This window comes from Lolium rigidum, chromosome 3 (genome assembly GCF_022539505.1).
Source record: "Lolium rigidum isolate FL_2022 chromosome 3, APGP_CSIRO_Lrig_0.1, whole genome shotgun sequence".
NCBI classification, from domain to species: domain Eukaryota; kingdom Viridiplantae; phylum Streptophyta; class Magnoliopsida; order Poales; family Poaceae; genus Lolium; species Lolium rigidum.
In genome coordinates, this window is record NC_061510.1 from 343311332 (window position 1) to 343329529 (window position 18198).

At 46.8% G+C, this 18198-nt stretch overlaps 1 protein-coding gene across 1 annotated transcript; it reads left to right on the plus strand.

The window, feature by feature from the left end:
• The first annotated feature begins 12470 nt into the window (after positions 1-12470).
• Positions 12471-13256, plus strand: LOC124700179 (SKP1-like protein 1). The gene has a single exon (XM_047232345.1). It carries the CDS (start codon positions 12595-12597, stop codon positions 13081-13083), a length of 489 nt encoding a protein of 162 aa, XP_047088301.1. The 5' UTR covers positions 12471-12594; the 3' UTR covers positions 13084-13256.
• The last annotated feature ends 4942 nt before the right edge of the window (positions 13257-18198 follow it).

Consider the following 18198-nt stretch of genomic DNA (forward strand, 5'->3'; position numbering starts at 1 on the left):
TTGCGATCCCCTATACTTGTGGGTCATCAGCCGCCTGTACAAAGGTCTAAGGAGAAAGCTCGCATTTGGATTTCTCGCTTTTGATTATTCTCAACTTAGACATCCATACCGGGACAACATAGACAACAGATAATGGACTCCTCTTTAATGCATAAGCATGTAGCAACAATTAATGTTCTCATATGAGATTGAGGATATATGTCCAAAACTGAAACTTCTACCATGATTCATGGCTTTAGTTAGCGGCCCAATGTTCTTCTCTAACAATATGCATGCTCTAACCATTAAATGAGTGGTAAATCTCCCTTACTTCAGACAAGACGGACATGCATAGCAACTCACATGATATTCAACAAAGAGTAGTTGATGGCGTCCCCGGGAACATGGTTATCGCACAACAAGCAACTTAATAAGAGATGAAGTGCATAAGTACATATTCAATACCACAATAGTTTTTAAGCTATTTGTCCCATGAGCTATATATTGCAAAGGTAAAGAATGGAAATTTTAAAGGTAGCACTCAAGCAATTTACTTTGGAATGGAGGAGAAATACCATGTAGTAGGTAGGTATGGTGGACACAAATGGCATAGTGGTTGGCTCAAGGATTTTGGATGCATGAGAAGTATTCCTCTCGATACAAGGTTTAGGCTAGCAAGGTTATTTGAAACAAACACAAGGATGAACCGGTGCAGCAAAACTCACATAAAAGACGTATTGTAAACATTATAAGACTCTACACCGTCTTCCTTGTTGTTCAAACTCAATACTAGAAATTATCTAGACTTTAGAGAGACCAAATATGCAAACCAAATTTTAGCAAGCTCTAGGTATTTCTTCATTAATGGGTGCAAAGTATATGATGCAAGAGCTTAAACATGAGCACAACAATTGCCAAGTATCAAATTATTCAAGACATTTTAGAATTACTACATGTAGCATTTCCCGATTCCAACCATATAACAATTTAACGAAGAAGATTCAACCTTCGCCATGAATACTATGAGTAAAGCCTAAGGACATATTTGTCCATATGCAACAGCGGAGCGTGTCTCTCTCCCACACAATGAATGCTAGGATCCATATTATTCAAACAAAACAAAAAACAAAAACAAACCGACGCTCCAAGCAAAGCACATAAGATGTGATGGAATAAAAATATAGTTTCAGGGGAGGAACCTCGATAATGTTGTCGATGAAGAAGGGGATGCCTTGGGCATCCCCAAGCTTAGACGCTTGAGTCTTCTTAAAATATGCAGGGGTGAACCACCGGGGCATCCCCAAGCTTAGAGCTTTCACTCTCCTTGATCATATTGTATCATCCTCCTCTCTTGATCCTTGAAAACTCATTAGAGGGTTAGTGCATAATAAAAATTCACATGTTCAGAGGTGACATAATCATTCTTAACACTTCTGGACATTGCACAAAGCTACTGGACATTAATGAAACAAAGAAATTCATCCATCATAGCAAAAGAGGCAATGCGAAATAAAAGGCAGAATCTGTCAAAACAGAACAGTCCGTAAAGATGGATTTTATTGAGGCACCAGACTTTCTCAAATGAAAATTCTCAAATTGAATGAAAGTTGCGTACATATCTGAGGATCACGCACGTAAATTGGCATAATTTTCTGAGCTACCTACAGAGAGGCAGGTCGAAATTCGTGACAGCAAAGAAATCTGTTTCTGCGCAGTAATCCAAATCTAGTGTGAACCTTACTATCAACGACTTTACTTGGCACAACAATGCACAAAACTAAGATAAGGAGAGGTTGCTACAGTAGTAAACAACTTCCAAGACTCAAATATAAAATAAAATTACTGTAGTAAAAACATGGGTTGTCTCCCATAAGCGCTTTTCTTTAACGCCTTTCAGCTAGGCGCAGAAAGTGTATATCAAGTATTATCAAGAGATGGCTTGCTACTCTCATCAAACAAATTTTCAAGAACAAGCCAAGCATAATTATCATCTAGAGCTTCATGCATCGCTAGGAGCTTACATGGTATTGGTGCTTTAATATCCCCACCATTATTAACACTATTAGTGTACTTAATTCTATCCATATCCATTTTTTCAAGTGTTCTTTTAAAATCGGTGATCGTACTCAAGCCTCTCATGCTTACTAAAAACTTTTCTAGCTTCTTTAGCTATATCTGCAAATTCTCGCACTAAGACTTTTAGAACAAAATCTCTCTTCTCTCCCCGCTCCATATCGAAAGTGTAAGAAACATGTGTTGTATCATGGGGTTGAGACTAATAAATCTAGCTTCCATCATTCGTACCAAACAAACAGAGGCATCTTCATAAGTAGGGACAGCTTTTGCAAGGGGTATATCTTTAAGATCTTCATGCATACTAACATGGGTGAAAAATTCTTCTATATTATCTCTTCCAATTATAGACCCTTGTCCCACAGGTATATCTTTTACAGTAAAATTAAAAGGAAACATGTTGAAATAATTAAAGAAAATGCAAGTAACTAATTTTTTTGTGTTTTTGATATAGAGCGCAAGACAGTAAATAAAGTAAAGCTAGCAACTAATTTTTTTGTGTTTTGATATAATGCAGCAAACAAAGTAGTAAATAAAATAAAGCAAGACAAAAACAAAGTAAAGAGATTGGATTGTGGAGACTCCCCTGCAGCGTGTCTTGATCTCCCCAGCAACGGCGCCGAAAAAGTTGTCGGCGTGTAGTTGACGTGGGAGTTAGAAATCTTTGTGGTGTAGCTTTTCTTCGGTTCCCGGCAACGGCGCCGGAAAAAGTGCTTGATACGCGTACAAAGCACGCGTCCGTTGGGAACCCCAAGAGGAAGGTGTGATGCGTACAGCGGCAAGTTTTCCCTCAGAAAGAAACCAAGGTTTATCGAACCAGGAGGAGCCAAGAAGCACGTCGAAGGTTGATGGCAGCGGGATGTAGTGCAGCGCAACACCAGGGATTCCGGCGCCAACGTGGAACCTGCACAACACAACCAAAGTACTTTGCCCCAATGAAACAGTGAGGTTGTCAATCTCACCGGCTTGCTGTAACAAAGGATTAGATGTATAGTGTGGATGATGATTGTTCGCAGAAAACAGTAGAACAAGTATTGCGATAGATTGTATTCGATGTAAAAGCATGGACCGGGGTCCACAGTTCACTAGAGGTGCCTCTCCCATAAGATAAATAGCATGTTGGGTGAACAAATTACAGTCGGGCAATTGACAAATAGAGAGGGCATGACCATGCACATACATGATATGATGAGTATTGTGAGATTTAATTGGGCATTACGACAAAGTACATAGACCGCTATCCAAAGCATGCATCTATGCCTAAAAAGTCCACCTTCAGAGTTATCATCCGAACCCCTTCCAGTATTAAGTTGCAAACAACAGCACAATTGCATTAAGTATGGTGCGTAATGTAATCAATAACTACATCCTCGGACATAGCATCAATGTTTTATCCCTAATGGCAACAAGACATCCACAACCTTAGAACTTTCCGTCACTGTCCCGATTTAATGGAGGCATGAACCCACTATCGAGCATAAATACTCCCTCTTGGAGTTAAGAGTAAAAACTTGGCCGGAGCCTCTACTAATAACGGAGAGCATGCAAGATCATAAACAACACATAGGTAATAGATTGATAATCAACATAACATAGTATTCTCTATCCATCGGATCCCGACAAACACAACATATAGAATTACAGATAGATGATCTTGATCATGTTAGGCAGCTCACAAGATCCGACAATGAAGCACATAAGGAGAAGACGACCATCTAGCTACTGCTATGGACCCATAGTCCAGGGGTCACTCCGGAGGCGACCATGGCGGTGAAGAGTCCTCCGGGAGATGATTCCCCTCTCCGACAGGGTGCCGGAGGCGATCTCCTGAATCCCCCGAGATGGGATTGGCGGCGGCGGCGTCTCTGGAAGGTTTTCCGTATCGTGGCTCTCGGTACTGGGGGTTTCGCGACGAAGACTATATGTAGGCGGATGGGCAGCCTCGGAGGGGTCACGGGGGCCCCACACGCTAGGACCGCGCGGGCCCCCCTTGGGCCGCGCCGCCCTAGTGTGGCGGCGCCCCGTGGCCCCACTTCGTCTTCTCTTCGGTCTTCTGGAAGCTTCGTGGAAAAATAGGCCCCCGGGCGTTGATTTCATCCAATTCCGAGAATATTTCCTTACTAGGATTTCTGAAACCAAAAACAGCAGAAAATAGCAACTGGCTCTTCGGCATCTCGTTAGTAGGTTAGTGCCGGAAAATGCATAAATACGACATATAATGTGTATAAAACATGTAGATATCATCAATAATGTGGCATGGAACATAAGAAATTATCGATACGTCGGAGACGTATCACACCACCCCGAGGACTCTCCGCTCGATGGCCCCTACTTATTCTCCCCCTTCGTGAGGATCCCTCCTCCGAGGTACCATCGAATAGGAAACGACATTGTTCTTACTCCTACTCTCGGGATGTGGTATCCAAACGGGTCAACCTTTCAACTCATAGGCTATTCGGACTCCGATTGGGCTGGTGATAAGGTTAACCGGAAGTCTACCTCCGAGGCTTGCCAATTTATTGACCGATCATTGGTGAGTTGGTCATCTAAGAAACAAAACTCCACTGCCCTATTCACCGCCGAAGCCGAATACATATCAGCGGCACCTTGTTACACTCAGTTGTTATGGATGAAGCAAACCTTGAAAGACTACGGTTGTCTCTTGGTACGGTGCCTCTTCTATATGACAACAAAAGTGCAATAAAGATCGCCAACAACCCAGTACACCATTGCCGCATAAAAAACATTGACATTCGCCATCACTTCCTACATGACCATGTTGCCAACCGGACATTGAGCTCACTCATGTGGGAACAATGTACCAATTGGCGGATATTTTCACTAAGACTTCGGATGAAGCCCGGTTTGTGAACTTGAGAGGAGAACTTGGTATTCTTGATCCTAACAACTTAGATTGAACAACTTCTTGCACTACATTCTTTCTTTTAACTTGCTATCTAGCTTGGTTGTGCATCACATATGGGGATAGTCATCTTACCACTCTTGGTATGATGCATACCTATGTGTGGACCCAAGCATGTCTCTTCGAGGTCTCATGAAATTTGAGCTTTAACATAGGGGGAGTAATCCCCCGCCACTCATTAGCCTCACTTACCAAGTGATTTCATCCCATGAGGCTAAATGATCATATTGCAAAATTATTCTAAAATTATTTGTGATTCTTGATATATTTCGAATCATGCCGATTGTTGCTATTTACATATTGTTTGGATTTCACTCCAATGGGTATGCCTAGAAAAACTTGTGTTCCTACCCCGTGTCTATGCTCTCAAATATCTATCTATCTATATTGTGCATGTCATCTTATGAACCTTCACAAAATTCCCCCCAAAGAAATGCAAAAGGGGGCTTGCTAATGTCAGCCCGCGCCAGGCCCGGTGCCGCCGGCTCTACCACCGGCCGGCCCGGTGCCCAGCCCAATCTGCTGGCCCACACGCCGGTCGACAGGGGGTTAAGTGGGAGTTGAGGGATACCCCTTGGGGTTTCTTCCTCATTCTCCCTCCAACTCCTGCTGCCATTGATGTCGCCTCCTACCTCTCCCCCATCCCCTAGGGCATTCCCACCACTAGATTCTCCCCATACTCCACTCCACCATAGATCGGGCCCTTTGGAGGATCTCCACCAAGGGATTTGGTCCCTCTCAAGCTAGTTTTGGAGATCTTGGGATTTTGCTCACCAAGCCTTCCCTTGAAGTTTTTCTTGCTCCATTGAGCAATGACAGCAATGTCTTCGGGTAATTCCCCTCCTCACCTCCCTATGTCTTGGATCCCCTTGCCTATTGCTCCATTTTTGAGGGATTTTAGAATCTAGGGTTAGGGCTAGGGTTAGGCTTAGTACCTTATGCCATTGGAATGCCATACACCTCAATTCATGGGATTCACTCTATATTGCTATAATATGTGTACAAGTAAATGAGTTTTTGCATGAATTTGTGTCAAAAATCTGGAAGTTCATAGTAATAATCTCATCCCGGCCTACGGCCCGGTGTGTCGGCTCATACACAGCCGGGCCAGCGTGTCGCCCGGCAGACCGGCTGCGTGACCGGCTGGTCCGGCCTACAGCCCGGTGCCGCCGGCCGATGCACCGACTCGCCCAGATTTTTGGGCAATTTTGTCAAAACACTTGTATACATATTATACTTTTGGCCTCCTTATTCCTGATGACATGTACACTTATCCCACTGCTATCTCCCTTTATTTTCACATTCACAGGTGATTCTAGTGATGGAAACCGTGCTGCTGCCAAGAGGGGCAAGAATGAGAGGCTCCCGGGGTGCCGTACTAGCACTCGTGTGCCTAGCAAAGCATCTCAGAGAGCAGTGGTCGGGCCAGTTCTGCCGGAGGTAGGATCAAGACAACAGGGAAGAAGAGGAAAGGGAAAGACACATCTCAAGATGATGATCTTGTGTTGCAACATCCAAATTACAACACTGGTATAGTTCAAATTGCTGGTTGGAGGAGACTCAGAGAGGAAAATTCCTATTGTTTCAAGGAAAGAACCTACACTAGTGGTGACAGGGAGTTCTGGACCAAGACTCAGGCTTGCTTTTGGGATGACTTCTACAGCTCTCCAGAGCATATGAGGAATGGCACCTTTGTGCAGCCCAGGGCCATCAACAGGGAAGAGATCCTCATGTTCAGTGCCACTGAGTATCGCTTTGTGGTTGATACTTTGCAGAAGATGAGACTTCTTGATCTTGTGTGTTTGAAGCCTGGCAACTCTGAGCTTATCGGGGAGTATTGCCCGATCCTTGTTCGGCAGTTTCACTGCACAGTTTACTTCCATGATGACCCTCGCACTATGACTTGGATGACTGGGATGGAGCAGTATTCCTGCAACTACAATGACTTCTGTGAAGCAATGGGACTTGGTGGTGGCCGTGCTCGTGGCTTTCAGATCCACATTGAGTGTCCATTCACTCATGGTAACATTGCATTCTGCTACCTCCAGAGCCTGCACATGCTCCTCCACTCATCTCATGGATGTACTACTCTTACCAAGTGCTAGCCAAGATATTCCGTGAGAGTTTGGTCAGCAAGTCTGGAGACTCTAATGACTGCCGATCCTACCATCTCAACCTCATGTACTACTCCCGTCCTTAGAACATTAGGAGGATTGATGATTGTGACTTCCTCTACCATGAACTAAGACGCTATGTTCGCAATCGCATGACTCCGAACTTTGTTCAGTACATCCAGCAGCTCATAATTACCACTGTGCCATGTCCTTTCAACAGGAAGGATCAAGTGATAAAGATGGAACCCTTCAAGATTCCAGCCCGTGGGCACAAAGCTGAGATCCCTAAAGTTAGAGTTTGGTCAACCGACATCGTCATTATGGTGGCTATGGCGGTGTTGTGCGGGACAATAATAAAGTATACATGTCTCTTTGTCCACCTCATTGGCGGCGTTCTCGTCGATGCGTTGAGGAGGGCGGAGATTCGTCTGGTCAATCCTTCCATTGAGTGGTGGACCTATTGAGTCTACGCGTGTTATAGGTTTGGTTTTAGAAGATTCAGATCAATTTTTTAAATAGAAGGCCGTAGCCGTACCTTAAATTAATAAGGCCGCTGGAGGCAAGTTGTTACAGGGTGCTGAAGAAACAACTAACAGGAGACAAAAAAAACAACAAGCATACAGGAAAAGAAATGAAACACATCTTGAGCTTCGTGTCTGTTGTCCACCCTTGCGATCCGTTTGAAGAGGCACCGAAGCTGGTGAAGAGGACCGCCATTGAGAACTCGCGCCCTAGTCAACCTCTAGAGGCCAGGATGAAACCCAAGCACCATCCGTTTCTACCTCTGCAGAAAGCTCCCTGCTTTCTCACCCGGATCGAAGGGCGCCGGACCTGTCGGAGGTAGACCGCTCTCCCTGAGCACACATCGATATCAGAAGTCACTGCCGGGGAGAAGGACTCCAAGCACTCGCCTCGCCATGCCGCCACCCACGAACATCACCGCCACCCACAGCCCACACCACAACACACCAGACCAAGCTACCAGGAGCAGGCACAGACACCGCCTACCAACCACTGCCGAGCTCGTCGACCCATATCCGCTATCTCCAAACGGCGCCTCCATCGAGGGAACGACACCAAAGCGCCGCCGTCCAAACCGAAGTTTTGAGCTTTCACCCGAGATATGAAGATACGGGAGGGAGGGGATAAAACCTTGATGTCGCCTTCAAGAAGGAGCACGGCACCGTCGTCAGCGTCGTCGACCTCGTGGCCCCCACTGCCAGCGAAGGGTTTCCCCTGGTTCAGAGGCCACCGCCGACCAACCCCACCAAACCACCAGAGGAAGTTCGGGGCTAGGGAGGTGGGAGGAGCACCGCGGGGAGGATCAGCAACCGTCCAGATCTGATGCCGGAGGCCCCACGGGGTGACCTCCGCACCAGGCCTACGCCTGCCGCCCCTTCGCCATCCACACGGCCGAAGAGCGCAGACCGCAACACCGGCACCCGCCACCTGCTGCCAGGTCGACGACGCCCTGAATCCATGGTCCCCGCACGGTCGGCGGCTGAAAGTGCATGGAGCCCCCAAGTGTGGTTTTGGTAATTAATGACAATCCCTATGGACTAATGTTTGCATTGAGTTATATTTGTAGGAGTTGTCCATAGGCAATGCTTGAACCATATGTTGGCTTCAAGGTTGCAATAAGAAGTAATTGATGAAGGATATCAAATGTCAAGTATGTATTGAAGATGAAGATGAAGTGAGACCTCAAGTTACTTCAAGACATCAACATGATGAAGAATGAAGAAATGAAGTGCAAGTTCAAGATGAGCCAACTCGGAGAGATCATATGCTTGAATCTTGCCATCCATATGGTGATCATGGATATGTGAAGATGCGTCGAAGAAGAAGCTCTCCCGTAGTGGAGTATGGGGAGAGCTCTCCCATAGTGGAGTATGGGGGAGCATTTCACATGACTTCATCAAGCAAGCACAATCAAGAATGGCGTTCCATCTTGTTGCGGTCAAGACCGTCATCATCAAGCTCAAGTGGAATGCACAAGGTTAAGGTTTGCTCTTGATAGGGTTTCATTCTCATCGGTCTCATGGTGTAGTTGGAGACCGGTTTATAGTTTAGTTGCCGTACTATCAAGAGGGCTCTCTAGTGAGTAACTCGATCGTATCCTTCGGAGAGCTCAAACCTTTGCATCCTTACATCATCTTTCTTGGTTGTTATTTGGATCTTATCCATGTGATGTTTTAGTGCTTGTGCTTATTCTCATGACAAACTCTAGTTCATCGAAAATGGATTTCGGGTTTATCACTTGTTGCGTTTTCGATATGGGTGATTTTCCCGGTTTCTCGTATTTTGAGGTTTCATTCTAAAATTTATAGAAAATCATCCCTGGCTAGTTTCCATATTTTGTAGGGATAGCTCTTGTCGACCTCTTTCCAACAAAATTGGTTTCATCCCGTTTGGATTCTCCAATCTCAAGATATTTGGATTTCATATTTGCGTTTAAAAGTAAAAAAGAAGGAAAAGGAGAGGAGGGGCAGCCGCCGGAGGCACGGGCGGTACCACCGGCCTCACCATGGCCGGAGCCTCCGGGTTCGGTACCGCCCGCGGTACCGCTAAGGCGCCAAGTCTCGCAGATGGTTTCCAGGGTGCTTAGGGGGCTCGACGGTACCTCGGCCGGTACCCCGGCCGGAGGCTCCGGCCTCCCCCTCCTAGCCCGCAGCTCACCACCTCCGCCGCCTGTTGCCTACACTGGCCGGTAGTACCGGCCACCAAGGGACGGTACTACCGGTCCCTTCTCCCACGCGCGCAGCAGCCTCCAACGGGCAGAAATTTGGGGTCTCCTTTTAATCCCCCTCTCTCTCTCACCTTGCTACTTCTTCTTCCTCCTCTCTCTCAAGCCTCTCTCCTCCATTGTTGTTGACCTTTTGAAGCTTGACATCTTTCTCCCCTTCCCATGATTCTTGCATCTATTTGAGAGAAAGATTGAGGAGATCTAGATCCACACTTTGACCAAACCAAATCACCTCTTTGTGAGGCAATCTTTGGGATCTAGATCTTGGAGAATTTTGTGTTCTCCTCTTTGTTCTTCCTCTCTTATTCCCCCAATAGATTTCGTAGCTTTGTTGGAATTTGAAACAGAAGGACTTGAGCATATTTGTGGTGTTCTTGCCATTGCATTTGGTGCATAGGTTTGAGTTCTCCACGGTGATTCGTGGTGGTGAAAGCAAGAAGGTTGTTACTCTTGGGTTCTTGGAACCCTAGACGGATTCTAGGCCTTTGGGGCGATTTGTTGGGAGCCTCCAATTAAGTTGTGGATGTGTGCCCCAATCTTCGTGTAAGGCCCGATTTCAGCCTCGAAGGAAATCCCTTAGTGGAACCGTGACCTAGGCCTTTGTGGCGAGGGTCACCGGAGAATAAGGTGAGGCGCCTTCGTGGCGTTCGGTGTGAGTACCGCATCTTGGGGTGAGGCCTTTGTGGCGTTGGTGTGCATCGAGCAACCACACCTCAAGGTGAGCCTCTTGTGGCGTTCGAGAGCACTAAGCCACCGCACCTCTCCAACGGAGATTAGCACTCGCAAGAGTGTGACGGGTTAAATCATCGTCTCCCGCGTACCTCGGTTATCTCTATACCCGAGCTCTTTACTTATGCACTTTACCTTGTGATAGCCATCGTGCTTGAAGTTATATATATCTTGCTATCACATAAGTTGCTTGTATTGCTTAGCATAAGTTGTTGGTGCACATTGGTGAACCTTTGCTTAGAATAAGTTGTTGGTGCACATAGGTGAACCATAGTATATAGGCTTTGGGCTTGACAAAGTAAATGCTGGTTTTATTCCGCATTTGTTAAGCCCATCTCGTAAAAGTTTTAAACCGCCTATTCACCCCCCCTCTAGGCGACATCCATGTCCTTTCAGCGGCACGCAGCACCCAGCCACCAGCCACCACTCCCAGGCGCCATCAATGCTAGGCCAGAGAGGGGAGCGGAGGGAGGAGGTCCAGCACCGCGTCTCCAGACATGCGTCTGCTAAGCAGCGGCGGGTGGAGGATGGCCATCAACAGCATAGGTGTCCCGCCGCCGCCGTCGCCAGGCACGGATTGCTGGAGGGACTCCATCAGGGCCCGGCGGTCTGCCCTCACCGCCGATGAGCGGGCTGATCCGACCTGGGCGGCCACCGGCAACGACGCCTGGTGGGTCGCCTACTTCCACGCGCAGTACGACATGGAGATGAACAGCACCATCGGCCTCGTCGGCCGATGGAATAGCTAGAACAAGGACATGCACGTCCTCTTCTGGGGCGTTCCGGGGCGCACCCTGGAGAACGTCGTCGATGGCATCCACAACGGCGCTCCAAAGTTGGAGACGCCGTCGTCGCCGCCACCATCTTCGCTCGCAGCGCGCTGGCAGCCGAGGAGGACGTACTCGTCCTCTTCCAACTCTTCCCCATCAGGGCCGACGCGATCGGCGCCGTCCTCGTCGCACCGCGCCGCACCCTACACCGTCCCCAACCACGAGGTGAATGAGGAGGAGCCGGAGTTCGCGACGACGCCAGTCATTCTGAGGCGCGGTGGCATCGGCATCATGCAACAACAAAGGCGCGGCGGCGGCGCCCTTCTCATCCCGAGGCCGGAGGTGAAAGAGGAGCAGGACGACGAGGCAGCCGAGAAGGCGACGCTGCTGGCGGAGTACGAGCGGCAACAATGTCTTATCGCGAGCAGCGACGACTCCGAGGACTGCCCAGGGCTGCGAGCAACGTGCTCGGCGTCGCTGAACGACAATGACGCCTGGAGGGGCGACCTCGAGGCGGCGATCGCGATGTCCATCTGTGACACCGGGAAGCCATTGTGGACCTCACCGATGACGACGAGGCTGGACCAAGCGGCGCGGTGAAGGGCGAGCCCATCGACGAGCCCGACGAGCGCGCCAAGCAGGAGGTCGTCACCGACGACATGTATAACTTTCAGCAGTACTACGACGCCTCCGGCCGCCGCAAGTACTACTACATTAGGTTTAGTTCAAATTTAATCGAATTTCGTTCGAATCTATGTAATACATAGCGAGTTTAATGAATTTGCTTAAGTTTTAAATATATGAAATTTTGTTTGGAGGACGCGGCTGGGAGCGACATCCTCAAATACGGCACAAACGAAACATGTCTCCAAATGCTCCATCCGACGCGGTTTGGGGAAGCTTTGGGAACGCGGTACGGAGATGCTCTAATTAGGAAACAAAATCGTATCCGGATGGAGTTCCTGTTTTTAGTTTGACACATCGTACGTTTCAGAGTTGAGATAGAAGCGATCCTACGATGCTAGAATCCCGATCGGAAACAAACAAAATATCTGCAGCCGATTACTAGTCTTTCTTTTGTTTCTGAAGGGAAAATCCTTCTACTTAAGCCATCGGGGACCCGGGTCTCTCCCTTCAGAAATCAGAAGTCTCTGTCGTCCGCAGCCGCCTCGCTAGGATTTCGTTTGCCCCCAAATCCGCCGCCGATCCCCGACCTCAACCCACCCAAATCCGCCGCCGATCCCCGACCTCAACCCACCCATGGCGGCTGAGGACAAGAAGATCACGCTCAAGTCCTCGGACGGCGAGCAGTTCGAGGTGGACGAGGCGGTGGCGATGGAGTCGCAGACGATCCGCCACATGATCGAGGACGACTGCGCCGACAACGGGATCCCGCTCCCCAACGTCAACGCCAAGATCCTCTCCAAGGTCGTCGAGTACTGCAGCAAGCACGTCCAGGCGGCCAAGCCCGCGGCGGCCGATGGTGCGGCGGACGGCGCCCCCGCCGAGGACCTCAAGAGTTGGGACGCCGAGTTCGTCAAGGTCGACCAGGCCACCCTCTTCGACCTCATCCTCGCCGCCAACTACCTCAACATCAAGGGCCTGCTCGACCTCACCTGCCAGACCGTCGCCGACATGATCAAGGGCAAGACCCCCGAGGAGATCCGCAAGACCTTCAACATCAAGAACGACTTCACCGCCGAGGAGGAGGAGGAGATCCGCAGGGAGAACCAGTGGGCCTTTGAGTAAATCTGCACCCTGCCGCGTTTGCTCGTCATTTCAACGCTACTTTTATCTCCACATCGCCCCGGTGAAGCTGTAAAGTTACATAGTATTCAATTCACTAGATAGTTGGATCGAAAGAGTTGTAAAGTGACATCAATTTTGATCGATGGTGGTTCATTCGTTTTGGTTTGTTTTAATTGTGTGTTGCCTATTCTGATTCTTTTATAATGGCACACCTTAATATCATTTAAGAAACTGCATACACGTATGACCTTGATCAGCATGGTGCTAACCACATATTTTAGAAGATATTTTGCTCCCTGTGGTTTGGTATGTGAAATTGCATATACATATGACCTTTGATTTTGAAGTTTGCTATGCTACGGCCTCCTCACGTTGTCAGGCCTCAGGCGTTGAGCGACTGGTGGATAGCCAATGGAAGCATTTATATATTTGATGGAAACAAACTCACCAGAAGAGCAGACGGGGAGAGAATTCCTGCTAGCTAGTAGAAATTCCTCCCAATTATCTAAATAAGTTAGGGCATGTTTGGATTGCAGCCAAAGCTAACCATACCAAAAAGTTGGCTCGCCCCAAAAATTTGGTACCCGTTTTGGATCGGTGCCAATTATTTGGCTCGCCAGCGGCGCCCGCCCCACGCCTGTGTTAATCTTGCCGCCGCGCGGGCGAATTGAGGGCGCGGAGAAGCTCCGCCAAAAAATTGGCGTGGTACTTGCCACTCTCTCCCAGGTGGCCCCATGTAATTTTCTATTTACTTTTTCTGTCTTCTAGTGCATGGAGAACAGCAGTTTGATTCTTTTAGCTTTTGATTAAGCGCTGGGTCCTTTGTCTTTTGCGATTATGGAGTGCATGCAGCTCGGCATGTTCAACAATTTTCAGCAGCGTGGTGAGTTCTGTCATGGAGTCACAGGTAGCTGCAAACCAAATAAAATCTCCATTTTGCCAAAATTTTGGAAGGTGCGTTGGATACCATCCAAACAACGGATACGAACCAAAATTTTGGGGTGCGTTTGGTTCTAGCCCCACTGCACCCTACCAATTTTCGCCTTACCAAATTTTTGGCGCGGGATTTGCCCGCCCTCACTTCGCCCAAGATTTGGCAAAAAAGTGAACTGACATACACAGAGCGGAGCGGGCTAGCCAATATTTTGGAGCTAAACCAAGCAGCAGCCCAGGGTCACGGGACGTACCAATTATTTGGTCAGGCTAGCTCTGACTACAAACCAAACCTACCCTTGGTCATGCCCTTGATTTGGTCATGCCAAAATTTTGGCGGGGCAAGTTGGGGCTCAAACCAAACATACCCTTAATGCTGTTGCCATCCCTGGCTTCTCAGCGATTTGACGCGGATCGCCGTGTGGGCCAGCGTATACACGAGGCGCTGAGCACCGGCTCACTTGCAGCTCGTCGGATCCGGCTGGCCGCAACCCAACCCTTCTCTCTTTCTTCTCTCTGCTTTCTCCCGAGTCTAGGGTTCACCTTGGCCGCCTCAACTCCTCCCGCTTCGGCAGCTCCCTCCATAAGTCACCGCCGAGGCCACAGCTGCCGGGGCCCGCGTCCTGGCGTCTTTGCTCGACGCGACGGACGTCGAGGAGAAGGAGGAGGGGAGCATGTCTCCGCACTTGATCGTGCTCACCAGCGCCGAATTCCGGGCCAGTGGCCGGGCCATGGAGCTGCCGTGAGGGCTCATACTGGTCAAGGAGGGGGATGAGCTTGTCATGATCTCGCAGTTCATGATGGAGCTGCATGAGATTCAAGACCGTGGACGGCGAGGACTTTCCTAGGATCCTCCACTTCAACCCCCCGCCTCCGACGAGTGGAGCGGTAAACCCGCCATCGAGTAGAACACTTTCACCTCCTCACACTTTCTACCGCATGTAGTGGGGCGCCCCAATTCGATGCGAGGGCTGGATGTCCCGCACTGACGAGGAGGCGAGGAGCCCTGACGGCTAACTGCGCACCAGGTTATACAACCACATCATCGCACACTCCATAAGCGGGAAGTTTGTCCTCCGCGTCGCGGATACTGACATCAAGCGCTCCACCAAGAAGTCTGAGGAGGTGGTCCTCAGCGACTTCTCCTGGCTCGGGCTTGCCGATTCATTTCTGGTTTTGCAGTTGGCTGTTGAAGTCTGCGAAGGTGCTTGCTTGCATTGAACGTTCTTCCGGATGTGAACATACGAGTGTCTATTGTTCCGTAATCCTTAACCTTTCAATGTTGCCTTTCTCCCTTGCACACTTTCACCAAGACACATCTTCTATATGATGTGGAGGCTATATATTTCGGATTTGTTTCGCTATGTGCTCAATAGAAACTGCCCGTCAGAGCAAACAATTTGTTTTGTACTTGTAGAGATATAAGCTCGAAGTGGAGGGGAACCTCGGCATGGTGCACAGGTTCTAAAATGAATTTGTTGTGAGGGGGCAGCAAGGTGTGTAGCAAGCGGCAACAAGATGATCATCAGGTATTGGAGGTGGGAGAGTATGTGGCATGTACTACATGCATGCAGAAATAAAATTGCATTGACTATTTAAGCTTCTCGATCCGTTTAGTTCGTTATTTTTGATGGAACATGAAAATACTTAAAAAATGATTATAGTTTCTGCGGGTGATTTCAGGTTTAATGTTGACATTAATATTGGAACTGTTGTTCTGCTAGGGGTTAGTGCCAAACCAACATAGAACAAGGACGTTAAAGATAGGAGGTGATCTTATTTCTTTCGATATGATACAAATTTCCATATTTCTTTGCAAAGTTATTTCTTTACATGTACATATATGATGATATATATGTATGCCGATATATTTGAACCAATCCTTGTGTTCCTACTATTGATAGCTATGGTAAGTGGTAACATGAGTAATACTACGCTTGATATATGAAATTCCGTTGTTGTATTCTTTACTACCAACAGGAAAAAATAAATGAAAGAAATTATGTCTGCAAGGAATTGTATATCCGTTTGTTTTGAAATGGATCTTAAGATGGGAAGTTTCCAACTTTCCATATAACTGTAAATCACGAGTTTTAAGATCAGCATATGACAGCAGTATTTATTTTGATCTTATCTAAAGTTAGTATTGTGATCAACAAGATATCAGAGAACCGCATTGTCAAGCACACAGTGCAGTGATGTTTTTCTTCTTCTTCAATATTGTGTCATCCTTTCTAAATCTATATTTAGAGGAGCACTTTGAAATCTCTTCTCTGGATGGGTATTTTGACAAGTGACAACCATATATTACTGGACCGAAAGAGCACATGTGCTGCAGTAATACACTTCCACAGTTCTACTACATGTTCGACAGAATACTATCTGTTCGGTTGGAACACTTAGAATTAAAAGAAATGATTTATGGTACCTAACATGTGCGGTGTTGCTGCCCTCGGCCCAAGGCCCTCTTCCTGAGAGCGGCGGCAGACACAAGTTCACTTTGACCGAAGCTTGGCATGACAAGTTATTCGTCCTTTGGAGTCCTCATCTCAACTGGATTTAGGCTGCGACATGTTTCTTCTTTTCCTTGATCTGGTCTACCCTATTTTCCTTTTTCCGATCCTTCAATTTTGGACAGTTCTTATATGAAGATTCAGGTTTAAAAATATCTCTTTGCATGTATTATTCTTTGGTTGTTTACTCTTGGATAAAGTTTTTGTATGAACTAACATAGCTTGAGATTGGTGTGTGGACGGCGTGGTTTACCACCAGGGCTTCGGTGATGGTAGATTGTCAGCCTACTAAGATGTCTAGAGGTTATATTTCTTATTTGAAAGGTTTGTACATTTTTTACCGTAAGTAAATTCGCCAATCATATTTATCTTAATTCTCTAATTCCTTTGATTTTATTGCTTCGAAGGTAACTGCATTTAGTGAATTGCTTTTTGTCTTCATCTTGAATAACTGGAACCTCAAATTTGGTCTGAACAAGTTGTGATGCTGCAGTTCTTTTTGTACAGCTTCTGAAGGTACACATTGGTCTTTTGTGCAGTACATGTTATGACTACTAGATGACCGGTTGCGCTATCGCGCAAACAACAAAATCAAGTCAGAATTTAAACCATAAATTTTAGTTTTTTTAGTACTAAGAATTAGCACTTCACCATGGGCGCTGAGTATTAAGAGTTAGCCGCACCATTCCATCGAGGTGTTGTAGTAATATTTCATCAAAGTGTTGTTGTAAGATATGACAATTTAGTACGATTTTGCACTATTTTTTGTAGCTTTTATGCTTTTGTATAAGCTCTCCCACCAAACCATAGTTATTGTACCAAAGAGATAACATCATAAACAAAGAGTAAAAGGACAACTACTAATTCTAAGACGAATGTTTCTAAAAAGTTTGGTTAGAGATTAACCAGAAACTATTACAAATGTTTCCCATGTAAACAATTTCCACACTTTCTCGACTGCTGTCCATCCCATTGTGATTTGCGTTAATGACCCAGACTCGTCCTCTTAACCTATCTCCCTAGCCCTTCAACTTGCACCTCCCTCCATTCCCTCCGCCCCATCTAATCCGTTGTCCAAGTACTTTGTCGTGGCCATCCACACCATCAGCCACAACCATCCAGCTCGCCCCAAGATTTGTGTAACACTTGATAGAGGACAAAACAAATTAAACATTTCAGAGTCCTAAGACAATATATATGCAGAATCCTAACGCAATACATTTAGAGAATTAGCAGGAAATCGTAAAGAAATGTATTTAAGAAATAACAAAAATGCAATCTGCTAGAAAGTCATTAATACCATTAGAAAACAAAATGTGCAATTTGCAGACTAAGGTAAGGTAACGTCATGATGTATCTGGTGCCCATGATAGCAACAGAAACACACCCGACTTGGTTTTCATATCAATCATATATTTAATGACACTAAGTTGTATCTGATCTTTTTTCGTAGCTATAAGTTTTATCAATTATTCAAGTGACCAAAACCTGAGTGTCCTAATTTACCGTTAATGGAAACACACACTTAGTCTGTCTATATTGATTCCTCAAAGAAAAAGAGTTTCTATACTGATATAACAATAATTATAAATTGTATCAACTCCATGTGACTAAACAGATGCTTAGTCTCGATGATCCTCATACGGTCACCAAAAGCTCCATTAGTTTG

Bases quoted from the DNA above. Each gene is read 5' to 3' on its own strand.
- LOC124700179 (XM_047232345.1), top strand. From the start codon at position 12,595: ATGGCGGCTGAGGACAAGAAGATCACGCTCAAGTCCTCGGACGGCGAG.